Here is a 27,674-nt window from a genome sequence, read left to right on the forward strand (position 1 = left end):
ACCAAGCAAGGGCTGGTTTCACTGCCAAATTAACAAAGTGCCTGCCCCTTCGTGACAAAAGTGTATCATCTTTGTAAATGAATCCCCCCTTTTATGTTGAATATTTATGGGCCTCTCTAGCAGAACTGGTCATGCCCCTTGTCAGTCCTGCGTTGCAAGAAGAGCAAGTAACCTTATTAAACATCTGATTTTTGGAGGAGCCAAACAGGTTGTTTTTCATGAACCCAGGTGACGCCAGCTCCTTGCCTGTCATCTCAGTCCCCTTTACCCTGTGGGCAAGGCTTCTGGGATCAAGAGCTTGGATGATGGGGTAGTTCTATGCTGTTTTTGTCTTCCCAGCATCCATGTGCCCTCCTCTGGGCATCAACACCCTGAGTTCCCTTGACATCATCCACTCCTGAGGTTTGACGATCTATCTCTGAGGTTTGAGAGATTGAGCTTCATCCCCTGGCTCTGGGAATGGGCACAGGACTTGGCTTGGCAAATCAGAGCATCCCATCCCTGCAGCCCACGGTGACTGGCTCAGGGATGGGCACAAGACTCAAAGAGCTAATGATTCATTCATCGTCTCAGTCCATCTGGACTGCTCTTACCAAATACCATAAACTGGGTGGCTTCCAAACAACTGAAACTTATTTCTCACTGCTCTGGAGGCTGGGAAGTCCAAGATCAAGGTGCCGGCAGATTTCATGGATGCGTGAGACTCACTTCCTGCCTGCTGTCTGCTTGCTGTGTCCTCCCCTGGCAGAAGAGGGTGAGGGAATTCCTGGGGGTCTCTTTTATAAGATCACTACTCTCACTAACCACCTCCCAAAGGGTCCCATTGCTTAACACTCTCACACTGGGGGTTAGGATTTCAACCTGTGCTGTTTGGGGACACAGAAACATTCTGTCTATGGCATATACTAACCTGAGTTGCTTCCTGGTACCACTGGAGAAAGCAATCTTCTCTGGAATTGCTGAACTAGTAGAAAATAACCTAAATATTTTGGAAATATGATGACCTCAGAGGGAAGAACCCAAAAGATGACAAATGATAGTTTCCTTTCTAAGAATTTGAAAAGTTGAAGTAATTTTAAACAGAGAGAAAAGCTGCAAGACTAGTAAAAAGCTTGTCCTGTATATTGACCCGGAACTACTGAGCATAAACACTTTTTACATTTGCTGGAATGTGAAATTTTCATTGATGTAACTAATACATTGCATAAAAAAATTTTTTTTTATAAACCAACACCCAAGATCCAAGAGAAAGCTGTCATCTTGCTCTTGAGAAAGCGATTCGTAAAGGATAGCCATCCTTTAAAGAGAAAAAAGTGACAAAACTCTCATCTCGGAAAAAGAATAACAAATGAATTTATTGGTTTTGAAGGTAGCTCATAGAGCTTGGGATAAATTGGGGCCAATTCACCTTGCAGTCCTCATACTCGGGTGTCTCCATCCGCTAGTATGTTGATTCCGTTTTATGTATAGCTTGTGTCTGGTAATTAACTGCTAATAGGAAAGCATTAGAGTTGGAAATGTTAATTACATAAACAAATGAGACAGAGTGAAGGTAAACCCTGTGATGTTTCTCCGTGGGCCAGGCCTTGCTCGAAGAACTTTCAAATGTCCTCTTGCTCAGGGGAGAGAGGACTGAGATGACACCCCACTTAACCTGCCACGGTCCATGACAACCTGCCTTACGTATGCATTGTCATTAGTTGTGAAAATTTTAAATTATATTAATATTTTATGTCTTTGCAGTCATTTGAGGGTTTCATCAAACTATTTATGTATGAGATTGTGCCCTGCAAGGGCATAATATCCATTCTGTGTGTCATAATGGGGAAACAATGTGGGGAAAACATTAGGCTAGAACAGGTACTAATAAACTTCTGTAAAGGCTGCCTGAGCCCAAACTCCTTATATCTACCAGAACTAATTTGAAAGTGACACTCCAATGAAACTGACTTAAACAAAAGAATGGGAATTTGCTGACTTTTATAACAGAAAGGTCTATGGTTAGAGCTGACCTCGGATGTACTGGAATCAGGTATCAAACTTTTCCCATGTCCCAGCTCTGCTCTCTTTCATGTTGACTGGATTCTCAGGCCTCCTGGTGGCAAGACGCCTGCCGGCACCCTCTGAGACACAAATCCAGTGGGAAAGAGCCTCTTTTCTGGAAGCTCCCTAAAGTGTGCTGGATTCACTCTGATTGACCTATGCCTGAATCAATTCATCGCTGTTACCAGCGGGACATCACATGCTGAATGCCTTAGACCTGGGTCACGTGGTTCACCTCCAGACCGGGAGTCGGTCAAGTATGGAGGAGAGATCAACCCTTCCAAAACAAAATGGCCCTTTTACAGAGAATGGATGCTAGCAAGGCAATCCAGAAATATCCACTCCACCTCAAATTTCAATGTCTGGAAAGGACCAGATGAAAAAATAAAGTCTGGCTAAAAGCCAACCCATCCCCCAGAGTAGGAAACAAAGAAGCAAACAAAAAAACAACCCCGTGATTCTTGAGAAAATAGATGATGTTATCACAGGGTGTCATATACATGTGCTACTGAGTCACTTCTAATTCAAGGAGCCAGGGAAACTCATTTTCTTTGATGGAAGACTTCTCAGAAAGTGAGTGTTGGAGTGCCCTTCCTCCGGGCTTCCTCTGAATGACTGGTCTTGCAACATCACTTCCCCATCCTCCTTCAGACAGGCCTTACCTTTGCCTGCTGTCTTCAGGCATGCTTTGCTTGACCACAGATTTCCCTCTCGCCCTAAAGGGAATACCTGACTTTCTGGTGGTATCACTTAGGAAGAATTCTGTAGTATGAGAGAAAATGCTACTGCAGTTAATCTAACCAGATGGCGGGGAGAGGAGGAGGTGTTTGCTTTTCATAGTAAGAAGCCCCAGAAACAAGACAGTCAGAAGCTGATATGGTGCCTCAACAATGCTCTCAGGGACACAGGCTATTTATATGTTCCAGTCCATAGTCCTTAGCATGTGTACCTTTATTCTCAGGCTAGCCACTGGCTATGTTCATGATTTAGTCAGAAAGAACGGAGATAGGACAGGCTTTTTTTTTTTTTTTTTTTTTTTTAAATATGAGGCCTTGCCTTTTTTTTGGTCAGGAGTGTTTAATGATAAATTTTTGAAAAGAACAAAAGCATGACTCTTATCCAATTACAAAATAAATGTGGCCCTGGCCGGTTGATTCAGTGGTAGAGCATCGACCTGGTGTGTGAATGTCACGGGTTTGATTCTTGGTCAGGGCATACAAGAGAAACTCCCATCTGCTTCTCTGCCCCTCCCCCTCTCTCTCCTCTCTCTTTCTCTCTTCCCCTCCTACAGCCATGTCTCAATTGGAGCAAGTTAGCCCAAGATGCTGAGAATGGCTTCATAGCCTCTGCCTCAGGCACTAAGAAGAGCTGGGTTGCTGAGCAATGGAGCAACAGCCCCAGATGGGCAGAGCATCACCCCCTGGTGGGCTTGCCAGGTGGATCTTGGGGTCGAGGCACATGCAGGAGTTTGTCTCTCTGCTCTGTCCTTCTCTCACTGAATAAAAAAAATAAAAAAGGCCTAATCTGTGGTGGCACAGTAGGATAAAGCGTCGACCTGGAACACTGAGGTTGCCAGTTTGAAACCTTGGGCTTGCCTGGTCAAGGCACATATGGGAGTTGATGCTTCCTGCTCCTCCCCCTTCTCTCTCTCTCTCTCTCTCTCTCCCCCCTCTCTCTAAAAAATCAATAAATAAAATATAAAAAAGAAAGAAAAATAAATAAATAAATGTGCCAAAGATCGTTTTACTCTGTAACTAATAAGGGAATCAATAAGATACTAAAAACCAATGCAAAGGAGAACTATAGCTCCTCCAGACACATTCATTTGCATTTCCATGGACAGGAGCCAATTGCATTACTACCAATCCTTTACTGCAATTCACAAAATTGTAAATTAGCTCAAAGACCACAAAAGATGTGAAAGATGGAGATGACCAATGTTAGCCAGGACACCCAGTATTCTTCCTTGTTGTTTACAAATCTTTCACAGTGTTTCTGGACATAAAGGATGCACTCCTCAGCAGCTATCTGTATTTCATTGATCAGAATTGTGTCACTTAGCTACCTTTGCTGCAAGTGATGCTGGGAAATTCAGTATCTTTAGTTGGATACCTGTTATCTCGAATGAAATGGGATTCTGTTAGTAAGGAAGTCTCCCTCACCTGTACACCCACTGGATGTGGTAAGGGCTCTAGATTATTTAAGAGTTCTTCGCACGTGTGAGTATGAGGATGGCTGTGGTGGATGTTGGCTGTTTCTGATCCATCAGCATCACTACTTCTTCTGATCATACTGCCTCAAATTTCCTTTGGGATGTACCTATCTCATGAGGTTTTAATAAAGATTAAATCAGCCAATATGTCTAAGACTGTAGTGAGGGGTCGGGAACCCTTGGCTCGAGAGCCATCTGTGGCTCTTTTGATGGCTGCATCTGGCTCGCAAACAAATCTTTAATAAAAATAATAATAATAATGTTAAAAATATAAAACATTCTCATGTATTACAATCCATTCATTTCCTACCACTCATGTTCATGGTTGCAGGTGGCTGGAGCCAATCACAGCTGTCCTCCAGGACACCACCAAATTTTTATTGGATAATGCATAACGTACACAGGTTGTTGTATGGCTCTCATGGAATTACATTTTTAAAATACATGGTGTTCATGGCTCTCTCAGCCAAAAAGGTTCCTGACCCCTGCTGTAGTGAGAGGGCAGACTTTGTCTCTTGTCCACTGTATCCCCAGTGCCTAGCACAGTGCCTGGAGCATGGTGGGACCCAAGAAAATTTTGTGGAATGAATCCCCTTGGGCTCTGTCCCCAAAAGAGCAGTTTCTTGGCACAGCCTAGGGGCTGGGTGCCAATAAATGGAAGCTATTATTATTATTATTGGAGTTGGAAGCGATTATTATTGGAATCAAACATGCTGGGGAACAAGATCTTCTTTCACTGATGACAGGTATCACAGACTCTTGTGAGTGGGGAAATTCCTCTTTTACTAAAGAGAGATGTCAGAGTAGAGGCCCCAGTCTCTGGTGGAAAAGATTATGCCAGATGGCTTCATGGATGTACAAAGTAAGTTCTGAACAGAAATCTTCAGGATGATGATGGTGGTGGTGGTGGTGGTGGTGATGGCTGCGAATGAAGTTGGCCAGGGGATGAGGTTGAGTGAGAATAGAGCAGAACAGACCAGAAAAGAACCCTTTCCACCATCTGCAAAACCCCCCCTTTCCCCCCATTCTTTCCCTACTCTTCCTATCCCTGCAAGTGTTGTAGTGTTATTTCCATATCACGAATGGGACCCAGAGGCAAAGGTAAGACCTCCGAGTGTAGTTACGTGTACAGGGCTTCAGCTTCCTGGGGGAAAGCCTGAGATGAGGTTAATTCCAAAGTATTAATACAACACGTGCAAGGATAGGTAAACACGAAGAAAGCGGTGAAAATGAAAATAGTTGGGGGGATAGTGAGATTGTGGGCGACAAGAAAAACTTAAGTAGGGTTGGTATGTTCTTTTCAAGAATAATTCTGCCAATGGAGAGAACAGGGTTGAAATGAAATCAAACGTTTGTTTTTTTTACCGGCTGCAATCTCCCCGCGCAGGACTGACTTATCCAACAGGCTCGAGGTTATAATCAGGACTCCGGGATGCATCCCAGACTCATTCACATGGAGTCACTGAGGATTTCCACGCACATTTCCGCCTTTCCAATCAGCCTCCGCGTAAGCGCTCAGACCGCTAGCTACCCGACCTCTCCTACGGATAACGAGCACCGCCTACTGGCTGTCAAACTATCGGCTGCTTGGCCCCGCCCCCCGAACGAAACGCGCATGCTCCCCAATTCATCCGTGCCTTTCTGGCTTCTCGCGACAGCCACCCAGCGGGCGGCCTGAATCTCGCGATAAAGGCTCATTGTCTCGCGGGACCGCGGCCGGCAGACGGACTCTTGGGTGTCCCTGGCCAGAGAAGAGGAGTTGCATGTGTCGCTTCAGCTGGCGGTAGTGGCGGGAGCGGAGGCGTGGGCGGCTGTACGACCGCCTGGGTAACGACCCCTCGTGCTTTTCCCACTTCGGAGAAACTCGTCGAGAGTGTAGGGGAAGCTGAGGCGCTGCTCGGCGGAAGGGGGCCGGGCCGGGCGTCTCCACATCCCCGCCCACGTGGGGCCCTCAGGTGTCCCCGGGATTGCCTCTTGGCTTCCGATCTCCCCTCTCACACCTGGGCTGCCCTTGTCATTCCGTTGCTCTTACTTTCCGCCTTTTCCTGGCTCTCCTGCCCGTTTTCTCTCCCGAGACTCGGGTCTCCCCTCCCACTCCTATCCCCGTTCCAGATTCCTCATTGGACCTCCTTTCACTTGTAGCTGCCCCCACACTCTGCCCCTCAGGGAACCGCCGCTGACCACCCCTTCTTCGTAGGTTTTTTTATTCTTCCACCTGTTTTGTGGGCTTTCTTGATTGCTACAGTTTGCATCCCTGCCGTATCGCGCCTAGACCTTTTGCCCCGTCTCTACCGAAGTTATCCTTGACCCCCCCCCCCCCCGTTATTCTCTCTTTTACTGTTGCTCACCTCCCCCCATTCGTGGTCCGTTTGCTACGAGTCTCGCTGTCACTTGCTTGCCTGTAGACCTGATAATATGGTGCGCCCAGAATTGCTCCTATTTTATGAACCCTAACGGTGATTTGGAACCTTCACTTGACAACGGAAATGAAACAGATTTGGGGCAGGGGGCGGGGATTGGAGGATATCTGGTGGGAGGAGGCAAGACCCACAGGAACACTGCTTCTGGGGAGTCTTGGTCCAGAATGGTGAGGCTGTGTTCTCTTCTTTGTGTACAGGTTTGTGAGATGGCCTCTGACATTTCTGAATCCGGGGGGCATGATTGCAAAGGAGACTCCAGGAGCAATACCAAGTTAGATGCGGATTACCCCCTTCGAGTCCTGTACTGTGGAGGCAAGTGTCGCAAGGCAGAAAACGGTTCTTAGACTTAACCCTGTTTGCATGCCTTGTGGTAACAGATTCCCATTGGGTTCCAGTAGTCCTTTTTCGTCCCTTTGTCATTTAGTGAAGCCTGAATTTCGAAGTGGGGGGATTGGTGAAGAGGAGACACAGATGAACACGTTTGTTTTCCTGACCTGGGTGCCTTGTGTTGTGCCGCTCGGCCTGGAGGAGCAAGCAGTCCAGTTGGAATAGAAACTGCAAATAGATTATGGCAGCCTGATGTTACTGGCTATGAAAGGAGGACTTCTTGGAGAATACTAGGTCTTAAGGAAGGAGAAGGATGTGGGGAAAAAAAAGCTTGATGCGTGTCTGGAGACCCGAGCAGCTTTGTGTTACAAGGACGGTGTCAGGAGTGGGAGATGATGAGGTTCCAGTGAAGTGTGTGCTAGGACCGTCTTGGGAAAGTGTTCTGGGTTGGATGAAAAATACACGGATTAGCTTGAATCAGGATTTTTTCCTCCTTTGTATATGTTTCCTCATTTTCTGTCTTGTTTTTTTTTTTTTTTTTTTTTTTAATTTATTAGAGATTTTAGAGGGAGAAAGAGAAACATCAATTTGTTGTTCCACTTAATTATGCATTTAGTGGTTGATTCTCGTATGTGCCCTGACCGGGGATTGGACCTGCAGCCTTGGAGTATTTGGAACGGTGCTCTAATCAACTGAGCTACCTGGCCAGGGTATAACTGTTATTATTATTGCTATTATTATTAGAAAATTATACTGATGTAGTTAAGAGCTATTCTTTGTATTTTGTATTTATCAAATCTGAAACTCCATGTTTTATTATAAGATGTACCTTTATTTTAGGTTCTGTTAAGAAAGAAAAAATGGTCAAATTGATGTAGCATAATTATAAGATTATCCCTAAAAATATGAAAAAAACCCACCCTTAGAATTGGTGAAATACAGTATATGAAAGAGATCCTGTTCAGTTGCCACTGTCACTCCTAAGGTGACTTTTGAACAACTGCACTGAATAGGCAATCTGCCCCTGTGATAGTTGGTGCTGGGCAGAGGTCACTATCCTTTTTGAGGTTTATTTTCATTTCACTCCTTAGTTTGTTTTGATATTCCAGACACTAGGATGGGGACAAGGTTACTTTTCTCTCCAGGGGTTCAGGGACTAGTTGTAGAAAAGCATCTAGGAAATATTAAATGCTGAATTTATTGGTACTGGCTGGAACTATGCATTAGGGGTTCAGGAACTGGAGGGATCTTTGTTCAGAGGGCAGTGAGGACATTTCCAGGGTAGTGAGAATCCTTGGGGATAGGTAAAATTTGCAAGGAAAGGTGAGGGGATTCATAAGAATAATATGGTGGCAAGATTTACTATGATATCCTCAGGGGAGAGGGGAAAGGAAGGCCTGATTGGAGCAGGATGCTGGTTAGAATATAGTGAAAAACAAGGGTAGCTAGATGAGGTCGTTTCTGGGGAGACATTTGCCTTCCATTTTCAGACTTCAGACTCTGAAGTTGGAGTTTGAATCCTGGCTTGGCCATTCACTTCCCATGTGCCTTTGGCCAATTCCCAGGTTTGTAAAATGGACAACAGAGACCTCTTCAGATGTCTGTTGGGGAAAATAAATGAAACATAATACTCCCAAAGGCTCCACTTCCTAATATCATATTGGGAAAGGATCTCAACCTAGGAATTTTCAGGGACACAGACATTCAGACTATAGCAGAAAGTTTCATGGAGGATGCTACTCTGTTCTTCCCATTGCATCGCATCAGCGGGTACAGAATGTCAGGTTAGTGATGTGACGTTTGAAGGAGATGATGAGATCCTTCTTGCCTTGGAATGCTAGCTTATGCATAGTGGTTGATCTGTAAGGGAAGTTGATTTTTTTTTTTTTTTTTGTATTTTTCTGAAGTTGGAAACAGGGAGGCAGTCAGACAGACTCCTGCATGTGCCCGACCAGGATCCACCCGGCATGCCCACCAGGGGGCGATGATCTGCCCATCTTGGGGCGTTGCTCTGCTGCAATCAGAGCTATTCTAGCGCCTGAGGCAGAGGCCACAGAGCCATCCTCAGCGCCCGGGCAAACTTTGCTCCAGTGGAGCCTTGGCTGTGGGAGGGGAAGAGAGACAGAGAGGAAGGAGAGGAGGAGGGGTGGAGAAGCAGATGGGCGCTTCTCCTGTGTGCCCTGGCCGGGAATCGAACCCAGGACTCCTGCACGCCAGGCCAATGCTCTACCACTGAGCCAACCAGTCAGGGCCGGGAAGTTGATTTAAAATTAAAAAAAAAATTTTTTTTTCCTGTATTTTTCTGAAGCCGGAGACGGGGAGAGACAGTCAGACAGACTCCCGCATGCACCCGACCAGAATCCACCCAGCACGCCCATCAGGGGGCGACGCTCTGCCCCTCCGGGGCATCGCTCTGTTGCGACCAGAGTCACTCTAGCGCCTGGGGTAGAGGCCAAGGAGCCATCCCCAGCGCCCAGGCCATCTTTGCTCCAGTGGAGCCTCGGCTGCGGGAGGGGAAGAGAGAGACAGAGGAAGGAGAGGGGGAGGGGTGGAGAAGCAGATGGGCGCTTCTCCTGTGTGCCCTGGCCGGGAATCGAACCTGGGACTTCTGCACGCCAGGCCAACGCTCTACCACTGAGCCAACCGGCTAGGGCCAGGAAGTTGATTTTAAAAGCAAATGACGGCCCTGGTCGGTTGGCTCAGCAGTAGAACGTCAGCCCCACGTGTGGAAGTCCCGGTTCAATTCCCGGCCAGGGCACACAGGAGAAGTACCCATCAGCTTCTCTACTCCTCCCCCTCTCCTTTTTCTCTGTCTCCCTCTACCCCTCCCACAGCCAAGGCTCCACTGGAGCAAAGTTGGCCCGGGCATTGAGGATGGCTCCATGGCCTCTGCCTCAGATGCTAGAATGGCTCTGGCCACCATGGAGCAACGCCTCAGATAGGCAGAGCATCGCCCCTGGTGGGCATGCTGGGTGGATCCCAGTCAGGTGCATGCAGGAGTCTGTCTGACTGCCTTCCTGCTTCTAACTTCGGAGAAATACAAAAAAACCCCAACAAATGACTCAGAAGCATTGTCCAAGTTTTTTTTTATTGTACAGTATTAGAATTTTGCTGAACTGGATAGTATTTGAATATAAATTTTATAGCTTTAGCATTTGCTGCAGTGATAGTTGAACTGTGAGAGTTACAGAGCTCCGGTTAACCGAGGAGGGCTTTAGTAAACTTGAAATAAAGAGATGCTCGAGTCCGGTTTTCTCCTGCCACACAGCACTGTGTCATCAACTGAGCTCTCACCTTTTTTTTTTTATCAGGGCTGCCTCTCTGAAATGGTGATGACAGGTGAGACAGCACATCACTGTCATCTGGCCGGCACATAGCTGCAAGGACTGTGTATGTTGTGTAATCTGATTCACTGGTTAAGGGCAGGAGCTTCAGAAACAGAACAGGGTTTAAATCCTGCTCTGCGCCTTGACCGGATAGCTCTGTTGGTTAGAGCGTCATCCTGAAGCCCAGAGGTTGCTGATTCGATTCCTGGCCAGGACACATACAGGAACAGATCTACGTTCCTTTCTCTCTCTCTCTCTCTCTCTCTCTCTCCCCCTCTCTCTCTCTCTCCCTTTCTCTCTGGCTAAAATCAATAAATAAAAATTAAAGAAAAAATATAAAAACATCCTGTTCTAACCATTTTTTTTTCCACCTCTATCTGACAGGATAATTCTTAGCTTGTAGGGTTGTGACGATTAAACATACTCAGGGAATGACGATTAAACATACTCGGGGATAAAATGCAGAGCAAAGTGCCTGGCACAAAATAGGTGCCCAGTATGCTGTTATTAGTAATGGTGGACTGCTCCTCACCCTGCTGGAGCTCAGGATGTTAGGCACACCGAACTTCTCCATTCTTCACCTTAAAAATAAAAACAAAGCAAGCAGTTGACTCAGTCATAGAATTATAGTTAAAGTTGGGAAACTTTGAATTCTGTAGTCCTTTAGCTTGTGACAGGATTGAGCCGGTGTCCCTTTCTGATCTTATGCAGCATGACATGAAAAAGAAAAAGTGTATATGTATATATAATAGCTTTATAATATAAAGCTATTAAAAGAAAGAATCAGCTCCGTTCAGGTGTTGTTGAATAGGGAATTGTTTCCACTTTAGCTTATATTTAGACCCACTGACGTGGTCTGGTAAAACCTTAAGATGTGCAAGACGGCATAGATGAATGTTCCATGAACTCAAGGAGACAGTCTTCTTTAGATCAAAAGGATCAGCGTAATATTTCTGTTAACCATGCACCTTTTACTCTGTCCCCCCCAAAGGCACAGTCGCATTTGAAAAGTAGTACAGAAAAAAAATAAAAATGAGGCACTTTGTCAGATTTAAGATAAAAATTGTAAGAGTGCTGTATGAGTACATGTATATATATGTATTTAAATTAAAAAAAATTTTACTTGGAAAATTTAATGGGTGACATTGATCAATAAATTTTTTAATCTTCCTTTTCTCTTCATTCCCCCAGTCTGTTCATTACCAACAGAGGTAAGTTCTTTTAAAATTTTTTCACTTCTGCATTTGAGGTCATTGATTCTGCAGCTTGCTTGAGAACTTCTTTTTCTTATTTTTCATTTTCTGACATTTTGATAGTAAATTTTCAACCTCTTTACAGAGAACTTTGGTTTAGAATAATTTAATGGTCTTGCAAACAGTATTCTTTAGGTTTTGAGCCATATGTATACATCTTTTGCACTTGGCTAGACAGTTTGGATTTTTACATGGAACTCATGAGTGGTCAGTCAGTCCGCGTGTAAAAACAAGGAGAACCTTAAAGCCAAAATTTAACATCCAAGTGGAGGAAAATGTGAATTATGTGGAAGACTTCTGTCAATGAGCTTCTAAGTCAGCTCTGGGAAGTCATGAAAATAGCAAGAGACTGCTATGTGCCCAGAGCAAGAATTAGACCTGCTCGTTTTTGTTTGTTCTTTTTTCTAAGGGTCCTTCCATTTGATGGAGGAGAAAAAAATCATTGCAGTGAGCAAGTGCCTAATTCCTTTTAATTTCTAATTTCTTAGTGGGGTGTTTCCTGGTTGAATACAGATTTCCTCTGGTTAAGAGGGCAGGTGGGAGTAGTTTTTATCATTCCTTATGTAGCAAATACAACTAGAAATGATTTTCAGTTAAAATGTATTTATTGGTTGACTGAAAGTGCTTTGTTGTAACTATTTGTTCTTTCCTCCCCCCCAGTACTGTGAATATATGCCTGATGTTGCTAAGTGTAGACAGTGGCTAGAGAAGAATTTTCCAAATGAGTTTGCAAAACTTACTGTAGGTATGAACTTTTTTCTTTCTTTCTTCAAAGCTTGTATACCTAAAACAAATGCACATAAGGCATTATTTTACACACATGAAAGTTCTTTTAGTAGGATAACTACAGATTTATAATCTATAGCTATAAACTTTAAAAACTTTTAAGTTCTTGGGTTAAATTCCTCATATAAAAATGACAGACTGCTTCATGTGTCTTCTGAGATAGGGTGTCACCTTGTTTATATAAAGAACAATAATTAGGGGCAAATACATTTTCACTCATTTAACAATTTCTTGTGAGTGTAATATACACTATACATACTGTTTCAGATGCTGAGGGTAAAGCAGTATAAAAGATGTGTTTGGAAATTACATTCTAGAAGAGGAGACAAACAAAATAGCTACAATAAGATAAATGACATAATTATGTTAAATAGTGATTAGCAAGGAATGGGGAGATAAAAATTATTGGGGAGGGAGTTTGAAATATTAGGCAATAGCCAAGAAAGGTTTTGCTGAAAAAATGGCATTTGAACAAAGACCTACAGGAAGTGAGGGTTTTAGAAATCTGGGAGAGGAACCCTCCAGACTGATTGGCTCTGCCAGTGCGAAGGTCCTGAGGCAGGAGCTCACCAGCATATTCAGGAAACAGCAAGGAGGCCTTTGTGTCTTCAGCTTATTGGAGGAGGGCTAAGAGGATAGGAGATGAAGTCAGAATTATAATGAAGGACCACGTCTTAAAGGTCATGTCTTGGCTTTTACTCTGAATGAGATGAGGAGCCGCTGAAGGATAAAGTGGAGGAGGGATGAGGTCTGACTCTTCAACAGCCTCTCTCTGGCTGCTGTGTTTATACTGACAAGGGGCAGAGGCAGCAAAGCTGGGAGACCAGACAGGAGGCTCCTGCACTTGCCTTTCCTGGATTTGATGACGACCTGGCCCAGATGGTCACATTGGGAGGGTGAAAAGGTCAGATTCTGCATGTATTTTAAAGGTGGAGCTGACAAGGTTCTCTGATGTATTACTGCATGTGGCATGTGAGGAAAAGGGCCACGTAGGGTTTTGGCCCAGGCAACTAGAGTGGAATCGCTGTGGCCACGGTAAGGAAGAGCGTGGGGGAACAGATTTCCCCCATCAAGACTGGTGAAAATGAAGGCAGCAGCAGGAAGAAGGGATGCCTCGGCTGGGAACAGGCCTGTCAGATGCACCCAATGTCGTCATCCCACCGTTTTCTGCTCTTATTGTTAGATTGTTTCCATGAGGCACACAACCCTTGAAACTTGATCAGACCCTTTTGGAAAGCAGCTGCTCAGTCCCTGTCGGTGGTTGGATGAGAACCCCTAAATCTGGTGTGACAGTCCATGTGGTTGGTCCTGAGCATGGCCGGCCTGGGATGTGCTGTAGATTGAGGAGGGGGTGGGAAGCTCTTCTCATTTGGGACCGGATTTCCTGTTCACAAGATCAGTCTGTTCCGATGCCGTGCGCTCCCACAGTTGCGAGTGTGTTATGCTCTTTTCTTGTGGCTAAAAAAGTCATAACCACCTATGGAATACGTCCTGTCTCCTGTCACCGTACACTTTGCATCAGGAATTCAGAATGAGATTTGCTAGGACTCTAGCAGTGTAATCCTGTGCTTCATAAAAGCCATGCTAAGTTGTTGGTAAAATTATTTATCTATGTATAGATAAATATAGATATGAGGTGATTTTTTAAAACCTTATTAGGCAGTGATGGTAATGCTTTCGGGTTTTGATTTTCACATCTAGAAAACTCACCTAAACAAGAAGCTGGAATTAGTGAGGGGCAAGGAACAACTGGGGAAGAGGAAGAAAAAAAGAAACAAAAGAGAGGTGAGAGCTCAGTCCGTGGTCTGGTGCACATATAGCTACCTTCACTCTGCCAGGAGGAATCCATCAGGGAAAGCTTTCCAGAGTGAACGACGTGCGGCTGGGCACCTTTCACAGATATGCTGTCCTATTTCCCCGGGTGGTTGGGTGTGGTGTGGTTTGGGCTTGATCAGTAAATTAGACCTAAGAAAACACGCTTTCTTTCCGTACATACACATACATAAAAAGCAACCAGCCAACTTGTTGAAGATTTGGAATCTTTGTTATCTTATTAAAACACCTGTGTACTCTATGTGATTAGAGTGAGGACATTTATAAAAAGTTTTTCTCATTCTGATAGCTCAGTTGAATTTTTTTTTTTTTTTTGTATTTTTCTGAAGTTGGAAACGGGGAGGCAGTCAGACAGACTCCCGCATGCGCCCGACTGGGATCCACCCGGCACGCCCACCAGGGGGTGATGCTCTGCCCATCTGGGGCATCGCTCTGTTGTAACCAGAGCCATTCTAGCGCTTGAGGCAGAGGCCACGGAGCCGCCCCAGTGCCCAGGCCATCTTTGCTCCAATGGAGCCTCAGCTGCGGGAGGGGAAGAGAGAGACAGAGAGGAAGGAGAGGGGGAGGGGTGGAGAAGCAGATGGGTGCTTCTCCTTTGTGCCCTGGCCGGAAATCGAACCCAGGACTCCTGCATGCCAGGCCGACGCTCTACCACTGAGCCAACCGGCCAGGGCAATTTTTTTTTTTTTTTTTTAATTGAGGAGGTGAATACCTGTCCATCTCTTCTAAGACTGATTCCTTGTGCTCTGGGTCCTGTCTCCACCTGTTTCTTCCTTCTCAATTATGCTTTCCTGTGACTAAAACTAGCCTATAAATGTTTTCAGGCCTTTGCATCTTTTTAAACAATTTCCCGAGAGCCTGTGTCCTCGGCTGTATCCCCCACTTTCCTCTGGGGCCAGACTTCTTTAACAAGCTGAGGCTCATTGTTTACTGCCCAGCCATCTTAGCCCGACTTGCACCCTCTGAAACCCCTCTGAGAAGTCACCAGAGGCTCGGTAACAGCTAAATAGTAAGAGCATTCATGCACTCCCTGCTTGAACTGTTGTGCTTCCTCGGTTTCTGTGACACTCCCTAATTCTGTCACTGCCCCATGTTCTTCTGTGCTGACTTCTCTTCCTCCTTCTGTCCTCCTTAGTTGATTCTAAATTCTCTTCCTCTTCCTCTCTTCCTCTCCACCTCGTGGCTAGTGGCCATTCCTGTTGACACTCTCGTGGCTTAGATTTTGACAAATTTCTGCCTGAACTAATTCTGGAGCCTCCACAGCGGCCTCTCAGCCTGACTCTTTATAGACCCACCCAAGACAGAAAGGGTGGTCTCGGTAAGACATAAACCTGGCTGTCTCAATCCTGCGTCATCCCTTCCACGGGCGTATCTTCTTCCTTGGTGTAACGATGAGTAGCAAAGCTTGATGTACTACTGTTCCTTAATGACTCACTTGTCATCTTTTGCTTTTCTGGCTTCATCGGCTATATCTCCCTGAGCGTCCGTCATAAAGACAGGTGCAGTTCTCAACTTGAATGCCTTTTATATTCCTGAACTCATTCCCTTTTCCTGGAACATCCTTTCTTTTTTTTTTCTTTTTTTTTGTATTTTTCTTAAGTTGGAAACAGGGAGGCAGTCAGACTCTCGCATGCGCCCGACTGGGATCCACCCGGCATGCCCACCAGGGGGCGATGCTCTTCCCATTTGGGGCGTCGCTCTGCCGCAGTCAGAGCCATTCTAGCGCCTGAGGCAGAGGCCACAGTGCCATTCTCAGCGCCCGGGCAAACTTTGCTCCAATGGAGCCCTGGCTGTGGGAGGGGAAGAGAGAGACAGAGAGGAAGGAGAGGGGGAGGGGTGGAGAAGCAGATGGGTGCCTCTCCTCTGTGCCTTGGCTGGGAATCGAACCCGGAACTCCTGCACGCCAGGCTGACGCTCTACCACTGAGCCAACCGGCCAGGGCTGGAACGTCCTTTCTTAAACCTTTCCATCCTGGACAGTTATTCTGCAAGAGCACAGATGCCACTTTCACTAGGAAACTTAGTCTTTACTTTTATTTTTTTTTTATTTATTTATTTATTTATTTTTTGCATTTTTCTGAAGCTGGAAACAGGGAGAGACAGACAGACTCCTGCATGCGCCCGACCGGGATCCACCCGGCACGCCCACCATGGGGTGACGCTCTGCCCACCAGGGGGTGATGCTCTGCCCCTCTGGGGCATCGCCATGTTGCGACCAGAGCCACTCTAGCGCCTGAGGCAGAGGCCACAGAGCCATCCCCAGCACCCGGGCCATCTTTGCTCCAATGGAGCCTTGACTGCGGGAGGGGAAGAGAGAGACAGAGAGGAAGGCGTGGCAGAGGGGTGGAGAAGCAAATGGGCGCTTCTCCTGTGTGCCCTGGCCGGGAATCGAACCCGGGTTCTCCGCACACTAGGCCGACACTCTACCGCTGAGCCAACCGGCCAGGGCTACTTTTATTTTTTTAAATTGTTTTTAGAGAGGGGGATGGAGGATACGGAGAGAAACATCGATTTATTCCATTTATGCATTCATTGGTAGATTCTTTTTCTTTTTAATTTTTATTTGTTGATTTTAGACAGGAGAGAGTGAAACATCATTTGTTGTTCCACTTAGTTGTGCATTCATTGGTAGATTCTTTTTCTTTTTAATTTTTATTTGTTGATTTTAGACAGGAGAGAGTGAAACATCATTTGTTGTTCCACTTAGTTGTGCATTCATTGGTAGCTTTTTGTATGTGCTCTGACTGGGGATCAAACCCACAACCATGGCGTAAACCCACAACCATGGCGTATTGGGACAACACTAACCATTTTAGCTATCTGGCCAGGGCTAGGAAATCTGTTCTGACCTTCAGCAGCAGAATAAGCCATTCCTCTTCAAAGTTGTGGTAGTGCCATATTCAAGGATCCTGTTATGGTATAAATCAAGCTGCTGTAATTTAACTTTCTTGTCTCACTTCACTAGACTGAGAATCCTTGGAGGGCAGGGACTATGTTATGTTCGTTTTGTGTCCTTAACTCAGTTCTCAGCACATACTACTTAAATATTGATTGAATGAGTAATACTCATGCATGTGTTTATTAATTTTGTATTAAGAAAAGAAACTTTGGAAATAAAATTTAGTACCTTTTGAAAATTAACAAAAAAAATTATTTTTAAGATTTTATTTATTGATTTTTAGAGAGAGAAGAGGGGGTGAGAGAGAGAAAGAGAGCCAGAAATATCGATCTGTTTCTGTATGGGCCCTGACCTGGAGTTGAATCCAGACAATGCTCTAACCAACTGAGCTTTCTGGCCAGGGCTTGAAAATTAACAAAATTTAAAGACAGTATTCCCTGTTAAAAGTGAAACAATTAATGCTGAGCTCTTTCTTAATAAATAAAGGTGGAAGGGGTCAAATAAAACAAAAAAAGAAGACTGTACCACAGAAGGTTACGATAGCCAAAATTCCCAGAGCAAAGAAGAAATATGTAACAAGAGTGTGTGGCCTTGCTACTTTTGGTGAGTTTAATCTTAAGTATTGAAAATGTGTGAATTGTGTGTGTATGTATGTTTGTGTGCGTGTGTGTGTATTTTTTTTCCTTTTAAAAATCTGGTATGAAAATTTCGCAGATCTGTTTCTGCTAAGGACATATAGAATGAGATTCAGCATTTTTTACTATAGCTTCAAAATCAGATTTTGAAGAAATGTTAATATCTTGCGCAGAGGGAACTGGTGTAACCTTTCTGTCCCAGAGCTGCTTGGGCGCATTTTACAGAGAATGAAGAGGGCAAGCTGTAGGGTTCCCTGTGAAGCCTCACAGCACTGCTCCTCTGGCCCTGCAGACTCAGGGGGGCCCTGCAGACTCAGGGCGGAGGGCTGCTAGTGGCATCCAACCCTCCAGGAATGACAGGGGAGGTGCCAGAAGGGGGTAGAGGCAGGAGGTCCTGCTTCAGTGCCTGTCAGTTCCTGGGGCCTTGAAAAAAGAGTGAAACCGGGGTGATATTGCAAGCCAAGGCCCCTTTGTGTGACAACGCAGATTGAAAAACAGCGGACCACATTACAAATATTAGCTGTTTCCCTGCTGTAAATTTTTTTGTTTGTTTTGTAAAACAGGACAAACAAAAGAATTTCATTATACTCCAAAGAGTCTATGTCATGGAATTCATGTGTTCCTGGATTTACTTTGGTCTTACTTTATGAGTTATGAATACTGTGGGTGATGCTATTTTTATGTACTGAGGTTTTATTTGACCTTGGATTGTCGGGTTAAGACCTCTGCCTGTGATAATAATTATTGCTCTGAAAGGAATATGAAACTCATTCACATGATCTGTTTTTTGAATTTAAAATGCAGATTAAATCTCAAAATGGGAAAATATCTGACATGCAATTCTAATTATAGTCTTGCTGTTTCCTTTCTTAAAATAACAGAAATTGATCTTAAAGAAGCACAAAGATTTTTTGCTCAAAAATTCTCCTGTGGTGCCTCAGTGACAGGGGAGGATGAGATCATTATTCAGGGAGACTTTACAGATGACATTATTGATGTCATTCAGGAAAAATGGCCAGAGGTAAGTATATGGACCATATATATACAACTACAGAAATAAGCTTTTTTTTAAAAAAAAAAGAAAAAGACTTATTTATTGATTTTATGGGTGGGGCTGGGATATGAGAAATAGTTGCTTTTTTCGAACTATTCATTGGTTGCTTGTTGTATGTGCCTTGACTGGGCAAGCCTAGGACTTTGAACCAGTGACCTCAGCGTTCCAGGTCAGCGCTTTATCCACAGCACCACCACAGGCCAGGCTATCTAAATGTGTTTTTTTTTTTCCTTAAGTGAGAAGCGGGGTGGCAGAGAGACAGACTCCTGCATGTACCCTGACAGGGATCCACCCAGCAAGCCCTCTATGGGGTGATGCTCTGCCCATCTAAGGCTATTGCTTAGCAGCCAAGCTATTTTTAGCACCTGAGGTGAGGCCATGGAGCCATCCTCAGTGCCCCAGGTCAACTTGCTCTAACCAAGCCATGGCTGTGGGAGGAGAGACAAGAGAGAGAAAAGAGGGGTGGAGAAGCAGATGGTTACTTCTCCTGTGTGCCTTGACCGGGAATCAAACCCAGACATCCACACACTGGGCTGCCACTCTACCACTGAGCCAACCGGCCAGGGCTATAGAAATAAGTTTTAAAGCATGTTGCTTCCATGTTATTCAGTACCACACCCCATGAAATGTAATTTTATTTGTGTTTTTTAGGTGGATGATGATAGCATCGAAGACCTTGGAGAAGTGAAGAAGTGATTTTGAAAATTTGTATTTAATGGTCTGAGAACTGAGAGTTGATATGGCCAAAGGAGGAGAGGCCTTTGGAAAAAATATATATTTATCCTACAGTAAAACTGTAGACTGCCCTCGCCCTTGGCATTTTCACTTTTCTGTACAAGGCTGCTTGTTTTCCTTTTTATTTTTTATTTTTATTTTGCCAAAGTCTAATAAACAGAGGAGATTGTCATGCTTATGCATGAAATAGAATTTAGTCAAATAAAATTTTTTGGTCACTTGGTACTGACTTTTCTCTTTCTCTCTTAAATGTTTTATTTTTGGAAAAACACTGTAGACTTTTTGTGGAAAGTTTATCTGTTGATTATCTTTAAACAGTAATGATTGAATCAGGTCATGATTTAAAGCTGAGTGATGTTTTAAAGAATTTTAATTTGGCTTCATAACCGGTAATAACTATCTCCTTGCTTCTTTGGTGTGATAGTTCTGGGATGCTTGAGCACCTACTAGATTTGTGGTCTAGTTGGCGTCATTGTTACCATCCAGCTCCACTTTTGGATACATTAACGTACTGTTGGCAGGAGTTGTTCAAGCTATTCTTGATATGATTTGGTAAAGTATATTAAAAAGCCTTAAAGCCATCTACACTGTTTGACCCAGTTATCCACTTCTTTGGACATTATTCTAAAGATACAAGTCTTTGGTTCACCATGTTGTAACTCATAAATATAAAAAATTGCAAGTGATAGAAATGAATAATTGGGAGACAGCTGAATAAATGATATGATGTATCGTGTGATAGAATATTATGCATATATTTTAAAATACTTTCCAAGGAAACTTCTAAACATGTTTAATAATGTAGGGTGCAGACCCCACATTTGTTTCATACATTAGCATAATCTTTTCAAGTGGAAGGCCATTCACCGAGGCTGAGAGTTCTTGTTCTTGCTATATGTTATAAGTGTAAAATTCTGCTAATCAGTTGCAGGTATTATACACCCATATTCAATATATCACCTGGAAAATAGCAATGGAAACATGTTTTTCTCACAAGAGAAACTTGACAGTTTTAATGAATGCACTACATGAATTAAAACTTTGTTTTTATAAAGGTCTTAAGTCAGGTGCTACAAATTGAAAAAAAGACATGGTATTTTAATTGCTATAGACACCTTGAAGAAATTTAGAACCTCTTGTTTATTGCCATGCAAATTACAATCTTGAATGAATGTGGGTTTTTTTTAAGTAATTAAAATCTTAGAATGTGTAGTAAAGATGTAAATTAAAGAAAGGAGATTCTGCATTAACTGAATTTTACTACGCATGGTTATTATCTGATGAAGCAAATTTATCCATCAAGACCATTTGGTATGTATGTATTCTGTTGGAGTTGGAAGATATCTGTGTGCCTGTATCAACACATGGGACTTCCATGTAAAGATTCTTGATGTTCACAGTTCTTGACAAATGCAGTTTCAATCCATATGTAGCCAGCAGTGGATGTCACTGCAGGAAAATGCAGGATTAAAATGGTCCTTGTGTATAATGTGTGAGTCTTTTTTTTTTTTTTACCTGAATTTAAAATGCACAATAGTTTAATCTCTGATTAAAACGTACGAAGAAAACAAGGATTGACTTTAATTCAGCCATTTTCTTTATGTTTTATAGAATGTTTTCACAGTCTAGTATATTTAGCAAAAAGCATACTAATCCTTAAGCAGTCTTATCTCATAATGTATATAAGAGATTTGCCATGATTAAGCTGGCAACTTTAAATGCAAATAACAATTTTGATATGTAACATGTATTTCATTCATTAAAATATAGATGCTGGTAGTGATTTAAAATTTCTTTTTAGTTATTACATAGAAGCCTCAGGAAAGCAGCATTTGCTTAAGATGCAATCCATGGTAGCTTTCTTGCTCTTAGTTTAAAAATTAGTATTTTAAAGAGGCATTCTACATTTTAGATCCTGTCTTTGTTATTTACTAAACTTGACTTAGTAAATAAGGTCAGGAGACTGGCATGAGCTTGTGCAGCTCTTCAGTATGAATTAGGCTGGTTGTAAAATCCGATGCACTGTAATTCTTACAGCTTTCAGAAAACGTCATTTAACAGTTTTTCCTATAAAGATTTTTGGTTTTAAAGAAAACCTGTGGGAATGAACTTAAAATATCATGGCCTTTGATTTGCAACTAGTCATAAAAATACTCTTGCCACATTCAATGAATACTTACCAGCCTTAATGTCATAAGGTGAACCTCATTCATGTCTTAGTATCTGTACTCATACTTCTGCAGTGGCATGTGGATTCCTGGTAGACATTGGCATTTTAGGGCTTCCTAAAAAAAATAAAAATAAAAAAGCCAAACCGTAAAATGGTGAAGTTTGAAAAGCATTTGAATTAAAATGCTCCCCAACTGGAAAACTGCCATTCAACCACATTACTTTCCACATCTCGTTCCACTGCCACGACTTACTGCATAGTCGTCTACTGATGGGCCGTTTTGCGCAACTAGTCGGGATTTTCTTAATTTTAAATTCTAAGACATTGTCTTGTTTCTCCTAAACAGCCTATCCAGAGGAGGCAGGTGTTGCCCAAATCAGTCAAGTTTGAAAGCAAAACATTGTCATTTTGTTTTTCCATTTTCAGATTTTATAAACACAAAGGGCATGTTTTGCTAATTCATGGTCGATCAAAAAGTAAAGTTGAAATAATGTAAGATTGTACTTGGTAACTTGCCGGTAATGCCATCTAACAGGTGGGTGACCAGAAGTTAAATGTGGTATTTTTTTCCTTCACAGTTCAGTTCCTATATAATTTGAAGAGGAAAAGAGGAAGAAGGCAGGATTATGAAACCACTTGAATAAAACCCAGAATGCGGTAAATTCTGTCATCATAAAGTTGCAAAGATACCCATTGCTATTCAAGAGCTAGCTACATCAAGAATCCAAACAATTTTTGTTTCTGTTTTTTGTCTGTAATTCTTAATTTAGAGCTGTGTGCTGATCTGGCCAGCCACTACTGACTACCAGGGATGGTGTCTGCTTCATTCCATTTATTTGTTTGAATGCCAGGTATGGTCCCAGGTACACCCAGCAGCTAAAATGACAGCTCACATTTCAGTAGTAGAGCGAGAGGAAAACAGGTGAGCAACTTGGCTGTTACCACCCAGAGTGATGCGGACAGAAACAGCCTTTCATTGCTTCGTCGTTTACCGGGTAACTGCAGGGAACCGGTTCTTTGCGGACTTGAGTGATGGAGCGCACGAGCCCCCAGGCCCCGACTTGGAAACGTCGGGAGAGCTGTGCCAGCCACGCTGCACGCGGTGTGTAGAGAGCCAGCTTCCCGCGTCGGCTCGCGCGGCCGCCGAGGTATCGCGAGATCCGGAGCGGCCCCTCGGCGACGCCGTAGGCTTGGGCGGACGCGCGCGTGCCGCTGGGCGGGCGGTTTGGGTGGGCTTGCTTGGGCTGGCCGAGGACGTGGGTTCCGGGGCGCGGATTCCGCCCCCCTCCGCCGCCGCTTCGGACAGGCGCGTCTATGGCGTTTCTAAGGTGACGCTGCGCACCGCGACTTGCTCCGGGGGCGGAGGAAACACCTATGATCCCTTCGGCGACCTTCTTCGCCGGGCGCCGGGTGAGCGGCCGCCGCGGGCTCGCTGGTCCTCCCGGCGGGTCCCGGGTTGCGACAGGAGGGCAGACCTTGGGGAACAAGCATGCATGTTGGCCAGACTTGAATGTTGTTTTTTTAAAGGCACGGATTCTGCTTCAAACTGAAAACAGTAGTAGCCAGGTCGTCGATATCCGTTTCTTTATCTCAAAGGAAACTTGTTATCCAGCCCGGGCGCCCCGAGAGCAGGGGCGGGAGCAGGTGCTCCCTTCTTTTTTTTTTTTTTTTTTTTTTTTTTTTTTTTTCATTTTTCTGAAGCTGGAAACAGGGAGAGACAGTCAGACAGACTCCCGCATGCGCCCGACCGGGATCCACCCGGCACGCCCACCAGGGGCGGTGCTCTGCCCCCCAGGGGGCGATGCTCTGCCCATCCTGGGCGTCGCCATATTGCGGCCAGAGCCACTCTAGCGCCTGAGGCAGAGGCCACAGAGCCATTCCCAGCGCCCGGGCCATCTTGGCTCCAATGGAGCCTTGGCTGCGGGAGGGGAAGAGAGAGACAGAGAGGAAAGCGCGGCGGAGGGGTGGAGAAGCAAATGGGCGCTTCTCCTATGTGCCCTGGCCGGGAATCGAACCCGGGTCCTCCGCACGCTAGGCCGACGCTCTACCGCTGAGCCAACCGGCCAGGGCTAGGTGCTCCCTTCTTAACGAGAACCGGGGGTGGGGAGGGGGGCGTTTGTAGAGCTGCTCTTCTCAGCGCCACTCGCGTCCGGCCCTGACCTTGGTAACCTGCCATCAGGGAGCATCCTTATAAACTCTTCTGCCAAAAGAGCCCTGAAAGTGAACTTGCCCAGAGTTTGCATGGATCGGTGCGCGATGAGATGAACGTTTTTGTGTACTTGGCCTAGTGGCTGTTTTCCGATCCTAGCCCTTTGCTGTATGCCCAGCCACTTGTTTTTCAGTAACTAGTTCTTGAAGGAAGGAAGGAATGAATGAATGAATGGGTCGAAGGGATGACCAAAGATGATTCAAGTCTTGTGATTTGGAGCCTTTTGACTGTAAATTCCATTTTCTGTATGTAGTCACTAGTAACTTTACTTAATACCTTGTTATTTTCTACTTACAAATTATATTTTTTCAGAAAGTAGGCATGACGTCCATGCCCCCTCCCCGTGAACTTTTCACTCCCATCTTTAAGATAGAATTCTTAAAGTAAACACGTTTAGTTCTTTATTTCATTGTTGGGGACAAAGTGTAACTTACAACCTTATTAACAGCTAATGTTTGTTGAATGCCTACCTATTACCATGTGCCAAGTTCTGAGAATTGCTTTACAGAGTTTATCTTGCGTAATCCACACACCTCTAAGAAGTGCCAGTATGTTATTACCATCTTGACAGATGAGGAAACTGAGTTTAATGTTAAGGATCTTGCCCAAGGTTATAAAGCCACCAAGCAGCTCATTCTGGATTCCTACTTAGGTCGGACTACCTTTCTTGTAGTGCACTTTAAAATGATGTATATTTAAAAGGGAATTACTGTAGATAATTTTGGTGGGTATGAAAGTGGCATTATGGTTATTTAAAAGTATTCATTTTTAAAAGATGCATGCTGAAGTGTGTTTAAGTGAAATGTATTTTTTAAATCAACACCAAAAAGAAAAACAAATGAAACAGATGTAGCAAAATCTTAATAATGGTAGGACCTGGGTTCTGAGCATATGGAAGATTATCGTGCTCTTCTCTGTCTTCTGTGTATGTTTGAAATTTTTTCTTTAATAGGGATGTTGAATTTGGACCAGTCACAATATTAAATTGTTCTTGGTTGGCAGAGTGTATAAAGATGTGTTAGATGTTATGAGAACGATTTACATCTAACCAGTAATTCTTTCACGTTTCCTTTAATCTGACTGCTCCAGAACTGCTGGGGCAAGGTGAGGGATAGTATTGTTGATTGATATTCGCAGAGGATTGACAGCAAGAAAGAAAAATGCAGAGATGGGCACATTTGTCATTAGCCAGTGGAGGTTTGAGAAACGGGCCCACGTTTTAAGTGGTGTGCGTGGTATGTCAGAATGATAGAGGTGGTGCCCAGTAGATGTGAGCTTGTTTTAAGTATATGTAATTTTGATGCCACGTTATGGAGAGTGAACTACTCAGTTAACTACCTTGAATTGGCAGCCAAAGACAGTAGAATTACTTGGAAAATAGGCTTTGGCTGACTTATGCTTTGATTAAGTTTTATTTCAATGTGAACTACCTTCTGTGATTAGAACATCGGGTCGGAAGTTGAGGTTTCCACTATCGAAAGGCAACGGAAAGAGCTGCAGCTGCTCATTGGAGAACTGAAAGATCGTGATAAAGAGCTCAATGACATGGTTGCAGTACATCAGAGGCAACTTCTGTCATGGGAAGAGGATCGGCAGAAAGTGCTGACCCTGGAAGAGCGTTGCAGCAAATTAGAAGGTCAGAAATGCACTCAGCAACATTTGTTATGCACTTCCATAGGCTAACACATTACAAGGGCTCAGGGGGAGCTAGAGAAGGAGAATCCCAACGCAATACCTGCCGTCCTGAAGTTCTTTGTTTCATTGTTTCACTGAAGGTAGGAAGACTTTATGAACACTTGCGATTGAACAAATATGATGTGAATTAAAAGTAGGATGAGCAAAGTACTTAAATGTAGAAAGAGTGCTAGGTAGGCCCTGGCCAATTGGCTCAGTGGTAGAGCGTCAGCCTGGCGTGCGGAAGTCCCGGGTTCGATTCCCGGCCAGGGCACACAGGAGAAGCGCCTATCTGCTTCTCCACCCCTCCCCCTCTCCTTTCTCTCTGTCTCTCTCTTCCCCTCCCGTAGCCAAGGCTCCATTGGAGCAAAGTTGGCCCGAGTGCTGAGGATGGCTCCATGGCCTCTGCCTCAGGCACTAGAATGGCTCTGGTTGCAACAGGGCAATGCCCCAGATGGGCAGAGCATTGCCCCCTGGTGGGCATGCCGGGTGGATCCCGGTCGGGCGCATGCAGGAGTCTTGTCTGACTGCCTCCCCGTTTCCAACTTCAGAAAAATACAAAAAAAAAAAAAAGAAAAGAAAGAGTGCTAGGTAGAGCTCCCTGACAACATAGAGTGTTAAGAGTGAATATCTCTAGAAAATTAGCTCTGAGCTAGAATATGAATAAAGACATCATAGGACTAGCCATTTCTCTTCAGCTAACTCAAAGATTGTAAACTCTTTGATACTGAATTTGATCTGATGTTCCTAAAATGCTTATCTTTTACAATGGTAGTCACAAAAATGGCTTGCAGAAATTTTCTTGTGTTCCCTGTTAATTGTCTGAATGTTTTACTGACTCTACAGAAGTACTAGAATGTATGAAGGGAAGACACTAGATTTGTTTGGTAGACACCATATAGCACCTTTTTTTCCCACTATATTACACAAAGGATCCTGTAAACACGACAATCCAAATAGTATGCATAATTTTTCCATCCTTTTTTTCATTTTTTTAAAATTTAATCAGTTTCTAGTTTTCAATTACAGGGCCATAATAAAAACTTTTAAAAGGAGAATTAGCTTTAAAAAAATTCTTTAGCACACTTGCCCTGACCGGATAGCTCGGTTGGTTAAAGCATTGTCCCAAAGTGCAGAGATTCCCAATTTGATCCCCGGTCAGGGCACGTACAGGAACAGGTTGGTGTTTCTGTCTCTGTCTCTCTCTAAAATTAATAAATAAAAATAAAAAAAACCCAAAAACTTCTTTAGCACACTTCCTTTTTAACCATGTGTTGGAAACAATGCATTTTCACCTTCTGATCTGACCACAAATAAGTTACTGATGAAATTTCCCTCAGGTGAACTACATAAAAGAACTGAAATAATCAGGTCACTCACGAAGAAGGTGAAAACCCTTGAATCTAATCAGACGGAATGCCAGACAGCTCTTCAGAGGACTCAGCTGCAGCTTCAGGAAATGGCGCAGAAGGCAACGCACTCCTCTCTCCTCTCTGAGGACCTTGAGGTTGGTTTTCTTTTGTGAGAGTCTTCTCTAGCCCAAATTCTGTTTGTGTTTCAGTTACTGAAAATTTAGATTGAAATGTTTCCATTAAAAATGCATATGTGGCCCTGGCTGGTTGGCTTAGTGGTAGAGCGTCAGCCTGGCGTGCAGGAGTCCTGGGTTCAATTCCCGGCCAGGGCACACAGGAGAAGCGCCCATCTGCTTCTGCACCCCTCCCCCTCTCCTTCCTCTCTGTCTCTCTCTTCCCCTCCCGCAGCTGGGGCTTCACTGGAGCAAAGTTGGCCCGAGTGCTGAGGATGGCTCCATGGTACCTCTGCCTCAGGGGCTAGAATGGCTCTGGTTGTAACAGAGCAACGCCCCAGATGGGCAGAGCATCACCCTCTGGTGGGCATGCCAGGTGGATCCCGGTCGGGCACATGCGGGGGTCTGTCTGACTGCCTCCCTGTTTCCAATTTCAGGAAAATACCAAAAAAAAAAAAAATCATATGTGTGTGTATGAAAGTATATCCATGCACCCTTGTTCGTTGTTGTCTTGTATTCGTGGTGCTGCTCTGATTAGCCGCCTGTCTTAGAGGGGAAGCTTCATTACTACCCT

General features: G+C 44.2%; 2 protein-coding genes across 6 annotated transcripts in view; both read left to right on the forward strand.

The window, feature by feature from the left end:
• Positions 1-6,003: 6,003 nt before the first annotated feature.
• On the forward strand, positions 6,004-19,745 carry DENR (density regulated re-initiation and release factor). The gene is made up of 8 exons (XM_066260686.1): positions 6,004-6,082; positions 6,873-6,987; positions 11,520-11,539; positions 12,242-12,326; positions 14,069-14,152; positions 17,585-17,701; positions 18,615-18,754; positions 19,439-19,745. The coding sequence occupies exons 2-8, from the start codon at positions 6,882-6,884 to the stop codon at positions 19,481-19,483; spliced, it is 597 nt and encodes a 198-aa protein (XP_066116783.1). The 5' UTR covers positions 6,004-6,082; positions 6,873-6,881; the 3' UTR covers positions 19,484-19,745.
• A 2,869-nt stretch (positions 19,746-22,614) lies between these two features.
• The window catches only part of CCDC62 (coiled-coil domain containing 62), a 35,384-nt gene continuing 30,324 nt past the window's right edge, over positions 22,615-27,674 (forward strand). For 3 of the 5 annotated variants that reach the window (XM_066260680.1, XM_066260681.1, XM_066260683.1), the window contains exons 1-3: positions 22,615-23,020; positions 25,345-25,537; positions 26,916-27,082. In XM_066260680.1, the coding sequence (XP_066116777.1) occupies positions 22,646-23,020; positions 25,345-25,537; positions 26,916-27,082 (735 nt within the window). In that variant the 5' untranslated portion in view covers positions 22,615-22,645. Of the gene's footprint in view, positions 23,103-24,312; positions 24,554-25,344; positions 25,538-26,915; positions 27,083-27,674 lie in introns of those variants that run through there. The other 2 variants (XM_066260684.1, XM_066260685.1) reach the window with 2 other exon arrangements.

The sequence above is a fragment of the Saccopteryx bilineata genome, chromosome 2 (genome assembly GCF_036850765.1).
Source record: "Saccopteryx bilineata isolate mSacBil1 chromosome 2, mSacBil1_pri_phased_curated, whole genome shotgun sequence".
In the NCBI taxonomy this organism is placed as follows: domain Eukaryota; kingdom Metazoa; phylum Chordata; class Mammalia; order Chiroptera; family Emballonuridae; genus Saccopteryx; species Saccopteryx bilineata.

Coding starts and splice junctions, on each gene's coding strand:
- DENR (XM_066260686.1), top strand. CDS start 6,882: ATGGCCTCTGACATTTCTGAATCCGGGGGGCATGATTGCAAAGGAGAC. Junction 14,153..17,584: donor AAAAAAGAAACAAAAGAGAG/GTGAGAGCTCAG, acceptor TAATAAATAAAG/GTGGAAGGGGTCAAATAAAA. Junction 18,755..19,438: donor TTCAGGAAAAATGGCCAGAG/GTAAGTATATGG, acceptor TGTGTTTTTTAG/GTGGATGATGATAGCATCGA.